The sequence below is a fragment of the Centropristis striata genome, chromosome 19 (assembly GCF_030273125.1).
Source record: "Centropristis striata isolate RG_2023a ecotype Rhode Island chromosome 19, C.striata_1.0, whole genome shotgun sequence".
NCBI lineage: Eukaryota > Metazoa > Chordata > Actinopteri > Perciformes > Serranidae > Centropristis > Centropristis striata.
In genome coordinates, this window is record NC_081535.1 from 7,589,869 (window position 1) to 7,612,645 (window position 22,777).

Below are 22,777 nucleotides of genomic sequence, written 5' to 3' on the forward strand. Positions count from 1 at the left end.
TGACAGTTACTTCTGGTATGGAAGCCGTTGTTTTTGTCTATACCCATTTTCCAAATCAAAACTTACTGTGTTAGCAGGCTTCTACATACTGCTGTGACCTTTTTGTTTTTGAGAGTCCATCCCCACAACTCAAATTTGAAAGTAGATCAACCATAGTTGCAGTAGGCTACACTGTCAGTAGAGGCTGCCTGCTTTATATATCTTTAATGTCTGGACCAAATAAATTATCTCTGACCTAGCACACTCTCCTGACTCTGTTTTTATTGTCTGGCAGGAAAACTATGAATGAAATGAGCTGGCGTTCCCTCAGAGCCTTTGCTGAGCTAAAGGACGGAAGCTAAAGAAAAGACAACAGCAACCAGCAGACCTTGTGTTCACCTGCCATCATCATGTCGGCAGACACAGACCCGGACCCCCCACAGTTTGTGAATCCCCCGCCTCCTGAGGTGACCAACCCCACCAGGCCAGGGCGAAGGACCAACCAGCTGCGATTCATGCAGAATGTAGTGATCAAATCCCTCTGGCGGCACCATTTCTCCTGGCCTTTCCACCAGCCTGTTGATGCAGTAAAACTTGGACTACCAGTGAGTACTTTACAAATGTTGTTAGTATTCTTCAGACTTTAAAAGATGCTTTCAATCACCATTCATCACAACAAATAGTTGACACTATTATTTTTTTTTTTTTAAACTTTTTTTTCTATACATAATGTGTTTTAACATAAAAAAAGGTAAATTACTTTAATTATAAATATTAACCATAATATTAACTATAAATTAATGTTGAAATGTGTAAATTATTATTATTATTACTTTTTTTCAATTATTCAATTGCTTCATGTTCTTGAATGTTAATTATAGTGAATTCTATGTAAATACAATAATAATAATAATAATAATGTTTTGTTTTCCTACAGTAAAACCTTAAAATTCATGTAAAAAAAACACTTACCGTCATATATATATATATAACAATGATTTAATGTATTATTTATTTATGTATTCAAAGAAAATGCAGGGAAAAGTAGACAGAATGCTCGCCATTGTAGCCAGCCACCTGCCCTGATTTTGCAAGTGCCTGTTTTAGGCAGTTATACATTTTCCACAAAATAGAATTTTTTTCAGCTTATAAAGTTATTGACAATCAAATTAAAGTGGCATATACGCTTTGGAGACCTGAACTAAGTACATTTTGTCACACAGGAACCCTGTGTAACTGTCGTCTGTCTAAAATGTCATATGTGTTTGCTTTGATGGAAAGTCTGCTGTCATCTTTTCTTCCACTGACGTAACCTGCTTCAAAATCCTAACATTCCCCTTCATTGAGGCTATTGATTTTGTCGTCTAAGATTCGTTCGCCACTGTTTGTTTTTTTTTGTCCCTTGGTTTCGGTTGTCTGCTGATCTTCCTGCACACTCTGGTTAAACAACACAACACAGTGGCTTTAGAGACACTAGAATATAGAATTACACCCACTTCTATCCATATCTATGAAGCAAAAAAATTTGTCTTAAATTTACATGCTAGTCAGTACTTAATGACTTGATACTTTTAAGTAGGAGCTCTAATTATGGGATTTAACTAATTTGATTAACTCATTTATTAAGGACTATTTCTTAAGTAGTCCCTGCTGTAACTCTTAATTAGTCCCAATTAAAATGTTGAATTACCCAGAGTAATAATCCAGACACTGTTGTGAAGTGAGATGTCGGTGTTGAATTATAGTTGAATTTGGAGCTGAGTTCCATTCATCTCTGTTGGGGCTGGATGTAAAAATCTCTGACACACTCTGACACATCACAGATCTCAGAAACTATCTGCATGGCCGGGATACCTTGTGAAAGAATCACACTTCTTCACACTTTGGCTATTAATTGTATGCCTTGTTATAACGCTGTACTCACTAACATGACTAGTTGAGATATGGAAACATGGTGACATCGCAAGAATGAATCCAGATTGAGTTAGGAACTCATGATCAGAAGATCAGACCGGTTGTATAAGCAAAATTTTTAGCCAGATTATTTAACACTCTAACACTTTGTAAGGAAATAAAATTGAAATTGATAATAAGAAACACAACTCATACATTTCTCAGAAAATCTGATGTCAGTTATTTTGAGGAAATATAATTTGAAAGATTGTAGTTTTGTTTTAACATCACACTTTACCACTCAGTTGCGTGCATGTAAACATAGTCAGTGTTTAGATAGAAATGTGTATTTTTGTCCATATCATTTCACTTAAATATTATTTATCTTCTTAAATAAGAGTATACTCAGTACTTTTGTTAAATACAGTATCTGATTCATGCAGGATTATACGGAAATAGCCATGACCACGTGGTTATTTCATATGGACTATTTATTTATTACATTTCCAGAAAACATGCTATATTGTGATATATATTATTAAAAAGATGTGGAATAACCTATATTGAAAGAGAAGGTTTTGGCCATATCACCCAGGCCTATGTTGGAAACAAATTGGACCACACAAAGAAGCCAATCAGCAGAAAAAGTGGCACCACGATGAAACAAACTCGTCCAATGTTGTTACAAATATAATAAGATATAAATAAATGGTTAAAAGTCTGTCAGATCGTCTGAAAGCTTTTGGTGTCTTGCTCCATCTGATTTCATGAAAACAATGTTGCTGTGTTCATGGATCTCAGCATAATTAATGCCTTGAATGAATGCATGAATTATAGTCAAAACTATCAAAATAAACAAAAATAAAGTAGAATAATTATTTTTAAAATGTGGAACCGAAATCAAAACATTGATCTGACCGTCTTTTTCTTAATCAGGATTATCACACTATAATAACATCACCCATGGACCTGGGAACCATCAAGAAACGTCTAGAGAACAACTACTACGAGAGTGCAAGTGAATGTATGCAAGACTTCAACACCATGTTCACCAACTGCTACATATATAACAAGGTGAGGGGCTTCATGATTGGAAATGCACCATGCTGGTTAGCCTCACAGGAACTGAATGCTCATAGATTTCCCTTTGTCCTCTAGCCTACAGATGACATAGTGCTGATGGCCCTCGCCATGGAGAAGGTTTTCTTGCAAAAAGTCGCCGCGATGCCACAGAAAGAAGAGGAGATTTTTCCTCATGCAGCCAAAGGGAAGAGCAGAAAAAGTAGCAGTCCAGGTAATGAACTTGCATGTATGAACAGGCTACGCTGCTGCAGGCTACTTCACAATATTACAGTTATAAGAGGTAGCGGGAATTTGAATTTTATCAATCAGGTCATTTAAATGCAATGAACTGCACACAGCATACTCATGGGGCAGCCATGTCACATGTAGGAAGGTTTTGCATGCATTGATGGGATGCTGAGCACCCTGGACACAGTCTATTGTAATTGGATGGTGATGAATGGGCTTAATATGAAAATATGTATAACCAAATGCTCCGCTGTACGTGCCAACAGTTGTTCAGGGACAATGGGATGATTTGTGACATGTAGTTCCTACAAAAAGAAACGTTGAAGTCCAAATTGTTAAAATAAAATAATTGCAAAGTGAAAGACAGGCTTGTAGCAAACAAATCTAAATACAGATGGTGACATTATTCCAAAGCTATTACACTGTGCAATCAACATTTACTTCATAATGATAAATTAAAGCAAAAAAACAAACTGGTCCATCGCCTCTTAGATCAAATGAAGTAGAAGAAAGTGAACTATAAACAATCAGTGCAGGCATTTGGTTTTGTTATAAATCTATTTCCTTTTCTGCTTCAGTTGTGATGTTTCATTTGCAATGTTGTCTGAGCCTGTATTCAATATAGGAAAAGAAAAAGTTTCACCAAAATAACCCTTAAAATAGGTTTTGACTCAATTTAGCACTTGGAATTATCCAGGTGTGGAAAACATGGTGAATTTAATTCTGGCTGTTTAACTTGGGAAGCTTTATTGTGTGCATAAAAGCTTCATATTCAGCCTGCATGAACATCAGTGTCCCCCTAAAGTCTGTGACAGTTCAGCCAGCAGCTGAGATTAGCTGCATCAGTGACCCTTTGCCTCTCTTCTTTTTTTTTTTGCAGTTCTTGTTTGAAATGACACAGCTCAGTGCCCTGACTCTGTGCTTTCTTCCCTGTGGGTCCTCTAGTGAGCTTACATTTTGCAGCCCCTGAAATTGGGTTTCTTCTTAATTGTGTTTTTCTCATTCCACTTAAATAATAATGCACACTGGATATGTATACAGCTATTAATGTGGTAATTGCGCGTGTTTTTCTAATCATGTTGAAAAGACATGTTGGTGGGCACACTTGCCCAAATTCCGTACCACTGAGAAAAACAAGTCTGTGTGTGCTTTCTCAGAATTTACAGGGGAAAAAAACTGAAAGATACCTCATCTATTTAGTTGAAACACAAACACTAGATGCTTTCACACTGTTCAAATAATCGCCTAAGTCATTTTTTGTCAAAATTGTTTTTTGGCCTAAATCATCTCCTCACGACGCCGGCCACCTATGGTAAAATCTCCTACACCCTCAGTTGATCAGATCATGTGATTTTACCCCTTTAAGATAATGGCCGATGTCAAGTGTGTGTGACTTAAGCAGATTTATTATGCCTAAGTCAAAATAAAATGTGACTTAGGCAATTTTTTGAACATGCCTTTGATATGGTAACACTTTATTTTGAAGGTGTCTACATAAGATTGACATGAGCGTGTCATAAACATGACATGGGAGGTGTCATGAACATTAATGACACTTTGAAGTAACATTAATGCTCATGATACTTGTCATGTCATGTTTCTGACAGGCTTGTGTGACTTTTATGTAGAGACCTTTAAAATAAAGTGATACCATATCTTGCTTTAGTCAAAAAGGTATGTGACTTAAGCAAAGTTGCTTTTTCACTTTTTTCTCGTAAATCTGTGACTTTTTTCACGCAGATTTGCCACTTTAAATCTCTTAAATCTGCTACTTTTTTTCTTGTAGATTTGCCACTTTAATCTCATAAACTTATTTCTCAAAATAAGTTTTCTCTTTTCATTTATTGTATGTTTAATACATGTATACAGGTGCACAGAATGGAAGTCTGACGCCCACATCTCAGCCAAGCCTCAGCTGCACACTCTCCGGCTCATCCTCAACGCCCAAACACCCTCCACGGAGCTCCACAAAAGTAAGCCACCATTTATATCTCTAAGCCTCAATAATATTATTTTAAAACCACAGATAATGAGGAGAAATTTACCCTATTGTGATGCAGCGGAAGCTAGACAGCACTACCGATTGTTCCTCAGCAGCCACGGCCAGTTTGAGTGATTTATCGGGAAGCAAGAGGAGACGTGACCGCACAGGCCGAGCAATCAATCCCTCTATGAAGGACTTTGAAGACAATGAGTTGCCACAACAAGAAAGTGAACAAGGCAGACTGAGCGAACAGCTTAAGTACTGCAACAATATCCTGGTGGAAATGCTGTCTAAGAAACACAAAGCCTACGCCTGGCCTTTCTACGAGCCGGTCGATGTCGAAGCTCTGGGGATACACGATTACCACAACATCATCAAATACCCCATGGACCTCAGGACGGTTAAGGTATACATTGAATATTACACACAGGTACATCTCAAACAGTTAGAATATCGTGAAAAAGTTCAATATCTTTGGTCAATTATTTCAGAAAGTGAAACTCATATATTATATAGATTCATTACACATACAGTGAAATATTTCAAGCCTGTATTTCTTGTAATTTTCATGATTCTGGCTTAGAGATAATGAAAACCCAAAACTCAGTGTTTCAGAAAATTAGAATATTACATAAGATCAATAAAAAAAAGGATATTTTAAACACAAATGTCAGGCTTCTGAAAAGTATATTTAGTTCTATACACTCAATACTTGGTTGGGCTCCTTTTGCATGAATTAGTGCATTAATACTTGGTGGCATGGAGGAGATCAGCCTACAGCACCATGTTGCTTTTATAGCAGCCTTCAGGTCATCTGGTGTCTCTCACCTTCCTCTTGACAACAGCCCATAGACTCCTATGGGGTTGAGGTCAGCCCAGTTTGCTGGCCAGTCCAGCCCAGTACCACCATGGTCATTGAAGCAGCTTTTGGTACCTTTACCAGTGTGGGCAGGTGCCAAGTCCTGCTGGAAAATGAAATCAGCATCTCCAAAGAGCTTGTGGAAGCATGAAGACTCTAAAATGTCCTGCTAGGTGGCTGCTATGTTGACTGTGGACTTCAGAAAACACAGTGGACCAACACCAGCAGAGGACATGGCCCCAAACCACCACTGACCCAGGACCAGCATATTCAACTTCTTCACAATATTCTAATTTTTTGAGACACTGAGTTTTGTATGTTCATTATCTCTAAGCCAGAATCACCAAAATTACAAGAAAAACAGGCTTGAAATATTACACTCTATGTGTAATGAATCTATATAATTTCATAGTTTCACTTTCTGAAATGATTGACAAAAAATATTGAACTTTTTCATGATATTCTATTTTCTTTTAGATGTACCAGTATACAAAAGCATTTCCTCTGTGGTTCATCTCATATTCATCATGTATGTCCTCTTGAGAACTTAGACTTTTTACATTTCCAGAGAAAGATGAATAGAGGAGAGTACCAGGATGCTCAAGGCTTCGCTGCAGACGTCAGGCTCATTTTTTCCAATTGCTACAAATACAACCCTCCACATCATGATGTCGTCGCTATGGCCAGAGTACTACAGGTGTGTTCTGAAATTCTCAATTTTAATAATTAAAATTTTTAAATAGACTTACTGGTCCTTTGACGCAGTTTTCTATTTAACCTGATTTTCCTTCTGTCATTGTGCTTTAGGGTGTGTTTGAGCAGAGGTTCGCAAAGATGCCAGATGAGCCGGTGGAGCCGCTCCCACCAGCAACGGCTGCAGGTTTTAGTGGGATAAGCACCAACAGCTCCTCCAACTTAAACGACTCAGACGTAAAAGTGGAGCATGCCACCAGACTTGCTGAGTTGCAGGAGCAGGTGGGTGCAGAACAGGTGGGTCTTAACATCATTTTCTCCTCTTCAGAACATGTTTTTTGGACAGATGTGCAGCAACCTTTCAGCAAACATCCATGTTTTACTGGTTTTTATTGACCTGTTGTTTTAATTATCTAAATGTTTGCCTTTACTTACAAATACTGGCATAGTTTACATATTACCTGTAAAAGCCTTCTGTATGCGGTAAAATTCAGTTCCAGATATAGCTTTTTGTACAAATTCACACACACTAAATTTAGCAGCTTCACGTTTGCCTATTCACCTGCCAACATGTAACTGGCACCAAACTAGACAGATGCACCCAGTATAGTGCGTGTGTGCGGTTGAATAGTCTTTGCTTAGGAAGGTTCCTAACTGAGTGAAATGACCTGGAAGTATCAAAGTGGCAGCCATGATAAGGTTGAATTCTCTAAATGCTAAGGGAAGGTGCTCTACTTCATCCTTTCTTATCTCGTTTAGCATAGCGTCCATCGGACCATCCTTTACAAAAAGGAAAGGAGATAACCGCTTCCCACAATCTGTGCAGCAGCAACATTTAAAGTGAGGCATCGACAAACCAACAATGATCATGTTATGCCAATCATGCATACATTTAACAATTAAATTCATTCAATTATACTAATTGGGATCCATGTCAATGAATATGAGTGGACAGGAGGGTGAGGGTGATCAAATATTCTTAATGTGATAACCATTTGGCCTACACATGGGTGTGTATGTGCTGACTGACTTTTGATTACACTGACTGATTGACTGATTACACTTTGTTCGGGGGGCGGGGCTGCTTGTCTCCTGTCCTCTTCTGCAATCGAATCATGCACCTGTTTTCAAACAAGTTGGCTTCATAAGTGGTTTAAAACCACTATTTTTCCTCTGAGGTTTATTATATCGTTAAGCATATTATTATTTGTTTGTATTACTGGGACAAAAGCATACTACTAATATCCAAAATATTCACATCATAGACACTACCTTAAACTATTCCTGTAACACATTGGCCACAAAATAGCAAAATCACATTGACTAATAGTGATCAGCCATATACCAGGTCTTGACGTAGTCAAACTTTAGTCATGAAGTCATATTTTTCACTGGCTTAATGTTTATATCGCTGCATGAAACAATGCAGTAAGAACATGGCGAGGTGTATTAGAACCAATTTTAATAGTCTATGGAACATAAGGCGTGTTTCCACTGAGTACTTTTTTGAAATCGTGTTTTGGCTCCGCCCACTAGTTAGTTCCCCTCGGCCTCTGTTCCCATACAGCTACTTTTGTAGTGGCTAACCACCGAAGCGACAACCAGTGTTGCCAACTTAGCGACTTTGTCGCTATATTTAGCGAATAGTCACACCCCTCTAGCCACTCTTTTTACAAAAAGCGACTAGTGACAAATCTAGTGACTTTCTGGTGTTATTGGAGACTCGTTCCTACTCTTCTTAACGAGTTGCAGGCACAGTCCCAAAGCACTCACAAGCGGCCCAGTCCTCCCGCTGCAGTCTCTCCCAGCTGCAGTCAGCAGAGCAGGAGCTGCTAACCCCTCAGTGTCCAGTTTGCACCAGTCTGCAAATGAATCACGCATGGACGAAATCACCGCTTCAACTGTATCCAATCAGCGACTAGTCAGTAGCAGCTCAGAAAGTACCGACCCAAGGCAGGTACTTTCTCAGCTGCTACCTGAGCCGCTAACCGGTGAAGATCTTGGGTGGATCCTCTCTCTCAAGCCATACCCATAGCGGCTCACTACAGGGAAAAGTACCTGATGGAAACACGCCTATAGTTTTGCCACAGCAGACTCAAGTCGGCTATGTCCACTGTCACATAATTATGTAACCTAGTGAATTCGATTAATGCTGCCGTTGTCTTTTGCTAAATCCCTATTAATTCTCCTTCACTCTGACTGTGTGAACCATCATGACAATATGACTTCAGTTTTGGCCTATATATATATAGTAGCAATCGGGGGAAAAAAAATGATTCATCAACATGTAACTGTCTAAATAATGTATATAAACACACAGAAATTTGAACTGCTACCTCAACAAATCCTCATGTAGTCTTATTTTCTGGCTCTCAGATCTTGTATACGGTTTATCAGATGACATGTCTTTATTTTGTTGTCTCACTCTTGTTTGGAGAGGAGAGGATATTGTTGACTGATAGAGATCACATAGTGAGCTGGACTCAGTCTAGTATTCAGCAGTTTCTCTTTCGTCTTTATCATTACACTTTATGTAGCATTCCCTTCAACTTGTTAGCACACAGAAACTCCTCTGGCTTGATTTCTTATTGCTGCTCTATTTTTTGGCACTTATTGTTCTAACACTACTTTGTGGCACCCTAAAAAAACAATTTCTGTTGACACTCTGCCCAGCTTAAGCTCTCTGCACTCTCTGAAGTCCCTGTGATTAAACCAAAGAGGAAAAGGGAAAAGGATAAAAAAGCGGAACGCAGGCAACATAAAGACAATTCAAATCCCAACTCCAGGTAGGATGTTTAGCACAACTGAAGGACTTTATTCTTTTCATAGTACGTCACTTTCATATAGAGACCTTTTGAATGCTTTGTGTTGGATTTCAGAAAGCCGTGGAAGAGAAGCAAAGACTGGGATTCAGATGATGAAAGTCTGCAGATGACGTACGAAGAGAAGCACCAGCTGAGCCTTGACATTAACCGGTTACCTGGCATTAAGCTGGGCCGCGTGGTGCGCATCATCCAGACACGAGAGCCGTCAATGCGCGACACCAACCCATACGAGATCGAGATTGACTTTGAGACGCTGAAGCCGTCCACTCTGCGTGAGCTGGAGCAGTACGTCAGGGCTTGTCTGCGCAGGAAGTTCAAGAAATTTCAAAGTAAGTATGAAGCGCTTGAATTATTTGATATCGAAATTCCATCGGGATGTGTTGCATCTTACTGGTGACGGTGCTTCTTTAACTTTCCTTCATCCAGAAAAAAGCAGCCAAGTCCGATGCAGCAGCTCTTCAGATTCTGCCACCAGCGGCTCCAGTGCCTCCGGTTCAGAACACAGTGATTTGTAACTTCATTTTATTTATTTCTTCTGTTGTGACCAAAAAAAGTGCCTTTAAAATGTTAATCATGCTTATATTTGTATTTGTTTATATGTTTAAGTATTTGAAAAATTAAACCTCCCACACAGTTTTTCTATTCTATTTATATATAAATCGCAGTATCCACCACTGGTGTTACTTATCAGACAATATAAATTCACAGCATAGCTTGGGGGCTGGTGATCCTTTCATAACATCTGAGTTTCAACCAATATCCTGCCTCTGTCACTCCTTTTGTCCATACTGTTTAATTACAGAAAAGGCCTTTTCTTCAAATCCAATGTGGATATGCAATTGTTCTTTCAAACATCCAATTGTTGCATGAAACCACACTCAAAAGAGCTGTTACAGTTGACAGAAGTGTCGTTTAGCATCTTATTATGAATGATTTCATCATTTCTACTGTAGCACATGATCAGAAAAAAAGAGATCTAAAGGGCCACGGGGAAAACAACCACTCCAAGCTAACTGCAAAGTTAAAAGGGAAACTGTTTGGGAATGTAACAGAGATTTTTATCTTTATCAGATCAGTACGGTTGATTAGAGAGAAGGGAGAGACTGGATAGAAGAATGTTGCTTCCTCAAAATCAATCCGTGACGCTTTATTTCTCACCTGTGTCAGACATATGTGTCCGTTAAAGTTGTGGAAGAAAAAGCTTTTGGTTGGTTGGTCAAATGTGGAAATGTAGGTGGCTTAAGAGTTAGAGAGCACACATACACATACATGTGATTCACATCCTTGTAGGACCAGGTCTGAAATCTGTCGTAGTTGTGTGTTTCGGCCTTCATTCTGACTGTGTCCAGGTTGTAATGGCTCTGCTGTTTGAGATACAAGTCACCACAAAAATCAGTAGTCCCAATCATATTATCATTGATTCATAATACATCTATGACAGTTGGAGCTCTTAAAGTGAAATTATCTGTGTTTCCCAGAAGTTTATTGTAATATATATTGTATTTTTTGGGATGGTGTTGCTATACCAAATAACCATGCAGGTCCAGTCAGAGGGAAAATGCATGTATTCTTTACTTTGCCTTACCTGAGTGCAGAATTACCCTCCTATGTTCCATTTAGTATTAATGAGCATTATGTAAGAATTTGTTAAACTGTTTCTACACTGTAACGCAGTGCGTATTAATATAGTTGTCAACTACTTTAACTCCTTCTGTGAAGCAGGTAAAGTGTTTACCAATCTTTGCCTGTTTCATACATTATGTGGCTATTTGAAAACTTGGCTGAAAGACAAAAGTAATAAAAGGGATAGTTTGGATGTTTTGGCGTGTGTTAAAGTTTCTCAGAATATTATCACCACTTTTCTATACCATTATATAGTCCAGTTTAAGTTGACATGTTATGAAGTGTCGCTGCTCTATGCTCTCATCAGAGCTACCTGACTCCATTGACAAAAAATGTTATTTTACTTAGCAAAACACAGGAGTTGATGGTCTACCACTGCCTTGACCAGTTAGTTTATTTGTGTTATTGTGTTTTCAAGAGTTTGTTTGGATTCACCAAAGTCACACAATAACACAAACAAGGTAAATGATTGAGGCAGGTGTAGTGCAGCAACTCCTATGTTCTACAGCAGGGATGGGCAACTTAAATACTGGAGGGGGCCACAATTTTTCATCAACACTACCACAGGGCCACATATAGGACCGTGCACTTCACCAGATATGATGAATCTGCAATTTTAAATATGTTTACAGTGCAGTAACTTAACATATTTCATGCTCAAATGCATGTTTAACAGTATAAATAGGAATACAAAAGGTTTGAAGCAAATAAAAAATAACCACTTACTGTGATTTCTTTTTTTTTTCAGTGTAAAAACAGCAGACCAAAATTAATTGCAAGAAGTAATTTTGTGCATTTTGACACTGCACTTTTAAGATTTCATACTCAAATGCATGTAGTTGTACTGAGGGCCACTTCAAGTGAGGGTGCGGGCCATATGCGGCCCCCGGGCCTCCAGTTGCCCATCCCTGGTCTACGGGGTTAAATATCTGTTTTTGTCTATGGAGTCTGGTGGCTTTGACTACTAGAGCATCGAATGGCTTTATTTCCCTCTGCATGAACTTAAACAGGGCTGACAGCAAGGTAAAAAGGTGAAAATATTCCATACAGATATTTATTTGATATTTTATTTTATTTATTTATTTTTTACAGTTGCTATAATACATTTTGCTGCTGCCTCCATCCTCAGCAGTAGCTTCTGTATCTGCACTCCTGTCTGAATCTCTAAACTGGGGGCATGCTGACCGCCATCTACTCCAGATAACACACTACTTATGGATAAGAATCTCATACAACCCCACTTAAAAAAAGTCCAAACTATCCCTTTAATGATGTGTCTCATAGTTACATAGATGTAACACTAAGACGTTTATTGTTGTTATGCTTCAGTACTTAATTTATGTAACTGTTCAAGTTCAACCTTTTATTTTTATTTATCTAACATTTATTTTTTACTTTATCTCTGTTCTGAATTTTAGTCCATCATGATCGTTTTCATTTCACTTTCACCGTTTTTGCCATCATTGGTTATTGTTGTAAGCAGAGCAGTACAGAAACTGTTCTGCTGAATGACCTTTGTGGAGGTTCACACCAGTATTTTGCATGTTGTACTAGTACATTTACAATAAATTATTTACACTGAATATTATCAGCATGTTGTAGTGTTTTGATTGTGGTTTTAAAGTCAATTTGCAGAGACTTGAGTCTTAATTTCCACTGTTATTTATGTCTCCCACGGTTTTGTTGCATGGTAATGCAATGCAGACCTTTCAAATAAGTTTGTTCTTATAACTATGTTAAATGCTACAATAATGAAAGTTAGACAAATATAAAAGAGAAGAAATGATGGCTGCCTAACTTGTGTTTCAATTTGATTCTTTATATTCCGCATGTTCCCACTCAGGCCTGGGAAACTGTGTTCAAAATTCAGAAACTCTTTTTAAAAAACTGCAGGAATGTCATTTGTGGTAAATGAAATGCAGCATGAAAGAAACACTAAAAGAGCCCCTTATGTAAGTTTTGTTTCCATCTTTTTTTTTTTTTAACTCTGTGGAGTCTTGGGCTATTGTGTCCATTTTTTAATCCTTTTCATCCTGTCTGGATACACCACTTAAAAAATGTTTAAATGCCATGTTGATATTTTTTTTTCAGCACAACCTCATAGATGACCTAATAATTTATTTTTTTATTCTGACTTACTGGATCAACATTATTAACCAAAAAGAAACAAAGAAAAACCAACATAAATGTAATCTTGTGATTGTGTGTGTTTTTTTGTCTTTTTGTGTCTTTTTTTTTAGTCATTTTGTGTATTTTTGTCTTTTCTTAGTCATTTTGTGTCTTTTTTGTCATTTTGTGTCTTTTTAGTCCTTTAGTCCAACATAAAATGTGATTTTAAATATTTTTTTTTACTTCCAAAACACAATCATGCTCAATAAAGAATTATAAATGTTGCAAATGTGAACAAAGGTTGCAAATATAACATATAAGAGGGTTACATCCAGTTCTATCATTTTATACTAAATATATTTGAGCTTGTCTCCAGTTTTACTTGGTATATCATCATCAAACTGAAACTGGCCTCATGGAGTTTACAGCCAGAACTTTAGAGGTACATTTACAGTAGGGCTCCACGCTGCTTTGTTTTCTAGTCTGGATGTCATGAAGAAGTCATGTTATGGTGCTTTTGGAGACCCCAGAGAGTTAAACTATTTGGTTGCTGATAATATAAAGTTACTTGTGATGAAATCCCAATGTGTAATCTACCTGCTAACCTGAAATGAGGCTCCTATCTTTCTATGAATAAAAGTAAAGGCACAAAGGCAGCTTTGTGTTTATTTAACAGAGTAGATGTAAAACGCCCTTACCATTGTGCCCTTTAGTAAACAGTATGCACCACTGTGAAAGAAAGCCCTCTTGCCTGAAACATTTACTCGGCTTTCAGCTGGCCTGCCAACTGCTCTGCACAAACTGGCACACACCCAAAGCTGACCAGCTCAAACAGCTGGTGCCTCCACCGGCTTAACGCTCCATCAGATCTCAGTGCTTTGAGTGAGAGCTGGGAGCTGGAGATGTGTAGTCTGGGTGGTGTGTGTTAGAGGGCTGTAGTATTAAACAGGGTTCATACGGGTGCTTGAAATCCTTTAAAATGCTTAATATTAATGTTTTTTCAAGGTTTGAAAAGTGCTTGGATTTTGGATAAAATGCTTGAAAATGCTTGAAATTCTTACTGTATTTCTCGTGCAATCTGACTATAGATAATTACATGTTCAATGAAAAAAATAATAAATTGAAAATTTGCGATTAGCAAACTACTTTTGGTTGTTAAAAGTGTAAAACCATCGCTGTTGGTATAGTTGAGTGAAATTACCCCTTTTAGCATGTAAGTACTCATCTAAAACATGCAACTTTAAACAGTTGTAAGGTAATGGAAAAGCTTGAAAATTGACCTTGAAAGGCCTTGAAAAGTACTTGAATTTGACCACTCAAAGTGAATGAATCTTGATTAAAGCACTGAGTGAAGATTAGATTACACAAACTGGATATATGTGGCTCAGCATGACTTGCAGTTCAGTAAACAACCAGCAGATGGCCACCATGCACTATCCTGAAGATTCATTTGCATGGTTTTATTATTTGTCAATGCATCATCAGAGATTTGCAGCTTAAAGTAATTTTAAATAAACAATAAGACAGGTGAATAGGTAAAAAAACAACTAATAGATATCTCCATGACACTTCCACTGGTGCCTCTAAGATTTTTAAATATGCAAATGAGGCATTAATGATAACTTTTGGTAATTTAAGGAGAAAACTACAGACACAAATAGACAAAGTGCAATCAAATACACTCCTAGTGTGTATTTTGGACGTTTTCTTTCAACAAGGCTGAAAAAAACAACATGTTATGCAAGAAAAATAGCCCAAAATCTCAAAATTGATCAGTGCAAGAGAAAAAACAATGTGTTATGTGTTGCCTTAAGAGAAAAAAATAACAAATATTTAAAGATGATACATTCTCTAAGTCTCTAAGCCAACCTGGTCTCACAGGAATCCGTGAAATAGCCACAGATTTGCTTAACTCAAAATCCGTGGAATAGCCACGGAATCACTCAAATTTCTGTGAAACTGACACGGATTTCACTACAATGCAAGTTAATGACAGTCATATCCCGTGGCTATTCCAACATACAAAGTGATTATGTACATTCACTGAGTGAATATTTAGAAAATAAAACATATATTTCTCGCTAGAAATGTGATCAAAATCCATTTTTATGCAGAAACTAAGTCAAAATATTGATTTTTTCACAAAAAATGAGAGAACTGTCCGCCATGTTTTTTGTTCTGAAAGTCACGTGAGTTGGAAAAAAACAATAAGAAAAAACATCCATGGAATAGCCACGGGATATGACAGTCATTAACTTGCATTGTAGCGAAATCCGTGTCAGTTTCACGTAAATTTGAGTGATTCCGTGGCTATTCCACGGATTTTGAGTTAAGCGAATCCGTGGCTATTTCACGGATTCCTGTGAGACCAGGTTCCCCTAAGCATACTGAAGGATCTTTACTAAACAATGTATAAGGACATATAACCTATTGTGCTGGTGGGGAAGCTTGTACATGCACACTGTGAGGCCATTTATCATTTACACTGTTTGTTCTGTCCTTGCACTGTGCATGTCGCAGAGAGACGTGCTCTCTGTGGCCTGCACTCACATCGTGCCACATGGAACATGCCACTCGGCACCCACCAACAACCTTGGGGCGTGATTGATCAATGCAACAACTTCAATGACAACTAGTCATTTCTGCCACTTCTGGCCATCGCTCAGCACGCTGGAATCCAATGCTAAAAAGACCACACACATGCAACTCTGCAGACACATCACACCAGACTGTGTTTGCTTTGATTAATGGATCTCTGCTTTTCATTTTCTTTTCAGCAGCTTGTAGAAGAACATTTAGACAAGAAGGGTTAGTCAATTTAAATCAAGCTATGTAGAATGACCCGCACATGCATGCACGTCGGTTCAGTAAACGATTTATGCTAATGTGACATATATCAAGAATCTTAATTGCAAATTAGCCGATACTGTTTTCAACAAAGTTAGAGTCTCTTTTTTTTCATATGCCTCATTTTTAACAAAATATATGGTGCTTATTTAAATCTATGTTGAAACCTTTACTTATACAAGAACTGCTGAGTGTGTTATTTTGCAGCACTGCATTGCATCACACTCACACATAGAACATACATTTATTCACTTGTGGGAGCTGCCCGAGGACTGTAAGCTTATACTCAGAATTAATAGTAGATAAGCCAGGACAACCTATGCGTAACCCTAACTTTCTAACAATTAGGTTACACATGTCCCAAAGTTTCTTGTGTTCATATTCTGTATGTTTTCATTAAATATCATCTGCCTGAATCACAATACCATTGTGCTGACATTAAAGAGGACATATTATGTTCTTTTTTCAGGTTTATATTTCTATTTTGGTTTTCTACTGGGACATGTATACATGCTTTTAATTTTTAAAATCCAGATCCCTTTTCTAATCCTGTTTGTCTGAATATAGGTGTACTCAACTTCTGACTGTACCGCTCCAGACCAGTCTGCCCTGATTGGTCAGTGTTTCCGGGTCTTCCCCATCTACACTCTTGGCATCTCTGCACTGTCATTGCAGCTGGGTAATGACTGTAGGCATGTTTCCATCAACGAAAAGAAAAGCTCGATGGAAAAAACAAAATTTGATAAAACGTTTGTAAAAAAGTGCAGAAAAGTTTTTAAGCTCATCTGACGTTGTTTTTGTCTTTATTGGAGAATAGTTAATGCATTAAACGGGAGATGGAATTGTTTTTTCGGAATAACTTTTAACGTAGTGAACATTTAACTCACATGACTGATCAGCTGTTTCCCCTCTACCATTCAAGACGAGCTGACATAAAAGAACAATTATAAATTGCCCAATTTAATCTAATTCCCGAAGATTTCTCTCGTGGGTTGCCAAATTTGTTCGATTAGAAAACTCGCTTTTGTTGTTTTTTCTCTTGCGCACAATCTCTTCTTCTTCTTCTTCTTCTTCTTCTTCTTCTTCTTCTTCTTCTTCTTCTGCTTCTTCTTCTTCTACTTCTTCTTCTTCTTCTTCTTCTCTCTCTTTGTTTATTTGCTCTGAACCAGTTGGTGGAAACATCCTTAATTCGCATTTTCTGTCATGCAACATTTTTAAAATTTCACTTCAAAATTTGCTTTGACTCTAATGGAAACATGGCTTGTAATAGTGATGTAGCGGTCCATTCCACTGATGAATAGTATAGTTGAGTCATCTGAGCCTTATGGAAATGCTGATGGCCTGTTTAGGGGCAATTTCCAAATACGGGCTGTGTGCATTTTATAGTGGATTGAGCCTTTTGATACTTTCACAGTATTTATATAGCACAGAGATCTGCTCTATGATCAAAAACACATTGAAATGTCACTTTTGACAATGAGAGAAAAAGTGTAACAGGATGTTCCCAGCAAAATCTAACACAGTTTGTTAAGTTGCATACAGCTTCTTTTCATATGTCAACTCTAATCAGTAAAACTAGTCTGGTACAGTTGACAATTGCAGAGTTCGTCTGACTGTCAGTGGGTAGGATCCATTACTTCATCTCTCTTTCATGCCACATTTTTTGTTGCCATATTTCAACTTGCTGTGGAGCTGCTTTGAGCATGGAAGCACATTTTCTCCCAGAAAAAGACATGCTTTAACGATTTAAATGTCATATTTTAGGCTGATAGGGCTGATCAAAAGTTTAAAAAGGTTAAGTGTTCAGGTAAGGTCTTAGTTAACCAGTAGGAGCCCAGACTGATATAATCCTAAACAAATGTTGCATTAACCCATTTAAGCCGGGAAAGCATTACCACATTTCTACCATTAAAACCGGGGGCGCTGTTGCGTTATTCTACCATTAAAGCCGGGAAAGCGGATACGTTGTTTTGTAGTATTTGTAGTTTTTTCCACCTATTTTCGGTCTCTTGGCCAATGAAATGCATCACAATACATGTGGGAGTGTCGCAATGCAACATGGGACTTTTCCAGAACTTAGAAATCATCACCAAAAAAAAAAACACAAAATGACAAAAAAAAAGACACAAAATGACTAAAAAAAGACACAAAATGACACAAAATTACACAAAATTACACAAAAGACACAAAATGAGAATACATGTGGGAGTGTCACAATGCAACATGGGACTTTTCCAGAACTGAAATCATGGCGGAAGACGACTATAGCGGAGGGAGCTCAGATATAACAGCTATAAGCTCTCAAATACTTTTTGAATTTCATTTTTATCTGCTACAGAGGCTGAAAAATCTATTATTTAGTAGGTGTTGACACTTCTGTTGAATTTCCAGAAAAACTTCAGGTTTTAGGGGATTATTTTAAAATCGGCCAGAGGTTTTACAGGCATTTTTTTTACAGGCATTTTTTTTTTACAGGCGTTTTAGGCCTAAATGGGTTAAAACATAGCTTCCACTTGCAATGATAGACAGTGGCAGTGTCATATTTGTCTGCTTAATACACACTTCCTGAAAGTTGGGTCCAATGAAAGTAGAGAAAGAGATTTATGAAGAAAACCCGATACAGCATTATAGGCGGGGCCCCGTTCATTCCTATGAACCCATTATATGGCTCTTCCGCACTGTGGGGCCCAAAGACTTCTGTTTATACAATGATTGAATCATGCGATTTTCCAAATGTTATCATACCTGATGCATTGAATTCTGATGGTGATATGAGTAATTGCTGGAGTTGTGACTCTGAAAAGATTATTTACTGATGCAAGTCTCTGGAAAAAAAGCTTTATGCGCCACACAAACACTGGTCTCCCTTATCAGATCCCCCGCTCATAAAGCCTTTGCTGCCTGTATGCTACATAAATCGACACAATTTCATAGGATAGCTTCGAATTTCAGGGTGTTACTTTTTGTAGGAATAACTACGAACTGTTTATAAGAATAGCCTGACCCTCCTGACGCTCAGTGAAGTTGTTTTTTACTGTCTGATGCCTGGGCCACTGTTAGATAGAGGGCAAAGAGTCCACAATATTCAGCTGAAAAGAGCTGAAAGTGGTCTTTTAAATCCTTCCTTTAGTCTGAAAGTTATATTCAGATGATTTAAATGCCTCCACTTGTACATGATCATGCATAAATCCGCCTTCGCAATCTTTAGAAATAAAATCCTATTTCAGGTACTAAAGAAGCCGAGAGCATCAGACTTTGCTGCGTACACTGCTCTATTTTATGCCCCGAGATAAATTAGCCAAATGTGTTACGTCCCTGTGGAAATCTGAAGGTTGGAAAGGATGATTATGACTGAGTTGAGGAAGTAATGAGACATGACAAAGAGGGTTTAACAAGAAACAGGTGGCATATTGATTTTTAGTGACAATTAAGTGATTAATTGACCAGTTGAGATTATCTTACAAACAAGGACTGACATTGGGGGATTTAATGAAAAGGAGAGAGACTGGGAAAAGGAGCAAGGGAAAAACAAAACTTAAGGAGGGAACCAAATAAAACCCAAAGTATCTAAATGGCAGAGGACAAAAAAGGGGAAAAGGAATAGCAAAAAGCTGTTAGAAGTGATGGTGGCCAGGGGATGGATCAGCATTCAAGGACAGGCTGAAGAGGGCATCTGGGATCTGAGATGATGGCATCCAGCAAGAACAAAGAAGGGAATTTGGTTTTGTTTTTCCATTAAAGTAAGTGAAGCGTAAAAGAAAATGTTGACCTGTTTGCTTAAAGTTGAAGTGTTTTCTTGAACTTTCATTATCAAATTTTTTGGCCATTTGGGAGCAGACGAAACAAACACAACACTGACAAAACCATTTAAATTCAAATGGCAAACCTGTTAGAAAATAGATCCTTATTTTCAAATCAAGCAGGTTTAAAACAACATTAACATTCATTTGGAGTTGTGTTTCTGAATGCCTAATGAATCTAACTCCAATATTCACTTTCTGTTTTAGCATTGTTTTGCCCTCCAACAGCACCCCGGGGAAATATCTGGCTCTTCAGCTGCTAAATGCTCAACAGTGTTCACCAGCTAGTCTTTAACTCTATATCTGTTTGCTGTTTGATGCTGGGCAGGTGGTTTTTCACAGCTTTTTTGATGACAACACCTGCCTCCTGTGTCCTGCCCATGAGTATGGTAACCAGAAAGTAACACTGCTGGCAGTGAAACCAAAACAATTAGCTGAAAGACGCTGAGGGGAACTGCAGGCAACTTCTTTAATGTAGGGCTTTTTTACAGCCGATATTTCAGCAAAAAGTAGGAAAAGCTAGTGAAGGGTGAATGAAACTGCGTGAACCATTTGCTTTATTTTTTTAACCCACTAGATGGCGGTCTTGGCTTAAAAAAAGTTTTTATTTATGGTAATTGAGTGTGTTTTCAGCCCTTTGTTGAACAAAGAGCGCCATCTAGTGGGCTCCATAAATAAAGCAAATGGTGAATGAAGCTTTGTTGTCCCTTCACTAGGAAAAGTAATAACAACCACAGAATCCAACCTTCATTTATTGTCTTATTCACACCTGTGCTTTTCCTGCATGTCACAATGTATTCAGTGAAAAAGGCCTGCTGGAAAATATAAACATGATATGAAATATGCCAGCCCTGCAAGTGTTGGCTATGATAGTATGGTATCACGAAAAATAACAGGTATGATGAAGAAGTCATGACATGTCGAATATATTTTTCAATAGCAGAGTATGGAGAACATTTCCAACCATGGTAAGTGTAGTGGTTGTTTGATATGACTTTATAGTCACAGATTGATATCACAGGCTACCTGAACTTAAAACCTGAGTCCCCATGAACTAAATTAGATCTCTTTACTTTTATGAAAGTTGTGGTGACAATTCACATTGTTAGTTTATTAAAATAAATGTTAATTTTCTTATTGAGAGGATCCCAGAGCTCTCACCATGAGAATATATTGAACAACTGTCTAATCGAATGGAGGAGCTGTAAACATTTTTTTTTTTTTAAACTATTTATTTACCATAGGACTAACTAGCAAAAAAACCCAAAAACATTGCTTTATCTAAATCATTCAGGCATGGCTCAACAATGACTGTATTCTGCATGGGTTGTGCACCTGACAGTGTGATGTTGGGGTTCATATTTGCATTAAAGGTGCACTCCAGTCATTTAGTGATTCACTTAATGGGAACATTAACTGAATCACTAAATGACTGGAGTGCACCTTTAATGCAAATATGGGGACTTGTATGTAGAAGCATTTTTAATAAAAATGTAAAAACCAAAACAGCAGGGGCCGAGATATCAGGACTTTTAGTCTGTAGAATGGGTCAAGCTCCAAAACCGTGAATCCTACATTTCCCATTATGCAACTTGACACTGCTCTTTTCGTGGTAAATGCCCACATATTTCAAAATCCATGAACAGCGTTTAGCAAAATAAGATTTGACTGTTTAGTTGATCTGTGACTTTTAAACTAATTTAGATCAGACTGTGTAAAATATGGATATAGCCTTCATGACGTCACAAATATCTTTCTGAAGAGCCAAAATGAAGCTCAACCTGGGCATTTTGGCAACTCCTAGCTAATCCATAAAGTAGGTGTATGGGTGAGCTGAGGCAGGCTGGATGAGACAGCTAACTACCTGTGATTATTCCTTATTTTAAGCCTTGATATAATTTAAATGGGTGAGTTAAATACACCCCAGTTCAGTTTTCAGAAATGGAGAAGTAGAACAAAATAGTTGAGTGTATACATGTTTATTTCTGATGTAAAATTGGCTATTTTACAATGGGGTCCATGTAGATTAAATTGGAAGCAGCCTCAAGGGGCCATTAAAGCAAGTGCAGTTTTTCACACTTTTGGCATTGGCTTCATTTTTCAGCCCTGGAGGTTAGATTTAGACCTTTTAAATTGGTGCACTGCCTTTTTTTTCATTTCATTTATCCTTTTTTTTTTTGAGGAATCATTGAGGGCAACCCCTCATTTACAATGATGTCGAGAGTACAGAGAAAACACAAAACAGAGTACAGAGAAAAAACAATACAGCAAAGACAAAACACATGCAAAAACATTAAAAACAGTTGCAGTCAAAGGCAGAGTTATTGGTTATCATAGTTTAGAACTAATCTATGATAACACACTTGGCCTATGTCAAGTGTGTGACTTAAGCTGATTTTTTATGCCTAAGTCAAAATAAAATGTGACTTAGGCAATTTTTGAACATGCCTTTGTGACTTAAGCAATATATGGTAACGCTTTATTTTGAAGGTGTCTACATAAGAGTGACATGAGTGTGTCATAAACATGACATGGGATGTGTCATGAACATTAATGACACTTTGAAGTAACATTAGTGCTCATGATACTTGTCATATCATGTTTCTGACAGGCTTGTGTGACTCTTATGTAGACACCTTCAAAATAAAGTGTCACCATATCTTGCTTAAGTCACAAAGGCATTTTCAAAAAATAGCCTAAGTCATTTATTTCTCTTAAGTAACATACTTTACACACAGTGTTATTACTATGCCAATAGCCATCCTTTGCTACATCCTTTTTGAGTGAAATGATCAATAAATGTCATATGTTACACTTTTGGTGAAGTTTTTTGTGTTTCCTGCAAAACTTCAAA

The 22,777-nt window shown here is 37.6% G+C and overlaps 1 protein-coding gene across 3 annotated transcripts; it reads left to right on the plus strand.

The window, feature by feature from the left end:
- LOC131992808 (bromodomain-containing protein 3-like) lies at positions 1-12,758 on the plus strand. 3 transcript variants are annotated; one of them, XM_059358498.1, is made up of 11 exons: positions 1-15; positions 275-584; positions 2,809-2,946; positions 3,031-3,166; positions 5,053-5,156; positions 5,244-5,573; positions 6,595-6,723; positions 6,834-7,016; positions 9,393-9,505; positions 9,599-9,873; positions 9,971-12,758. In XM_059358498.1, exons 2-11 carry the CDS (start codon positions 390-392, stop codon positions 10,057-10,059), a joined length of 1,692 nt encoding a protein of 563 aa, XP_059214481.1. In that variant the 5' UTR covers positions 1-15; positions 275-389; the 3' UTR covers positions 10,060-12,758. The 3 variants fall into 3 exon arrangements, with proteins under 3 accessions (XP_059214481.1, XP_059214483.1, XP_059214480.1); XM_059358500.1 differs by lacking the exon at positions 1-15 and having other exon boundaries at positions 50-584; positions 6,834-7,001; XM_059358497.1 differs by lacking the exon at positions 1-15 and having other exon boundaries at positions 51-584.
- Positions 12,759-22,777: the final 10,019 nt, after the last annotated feature.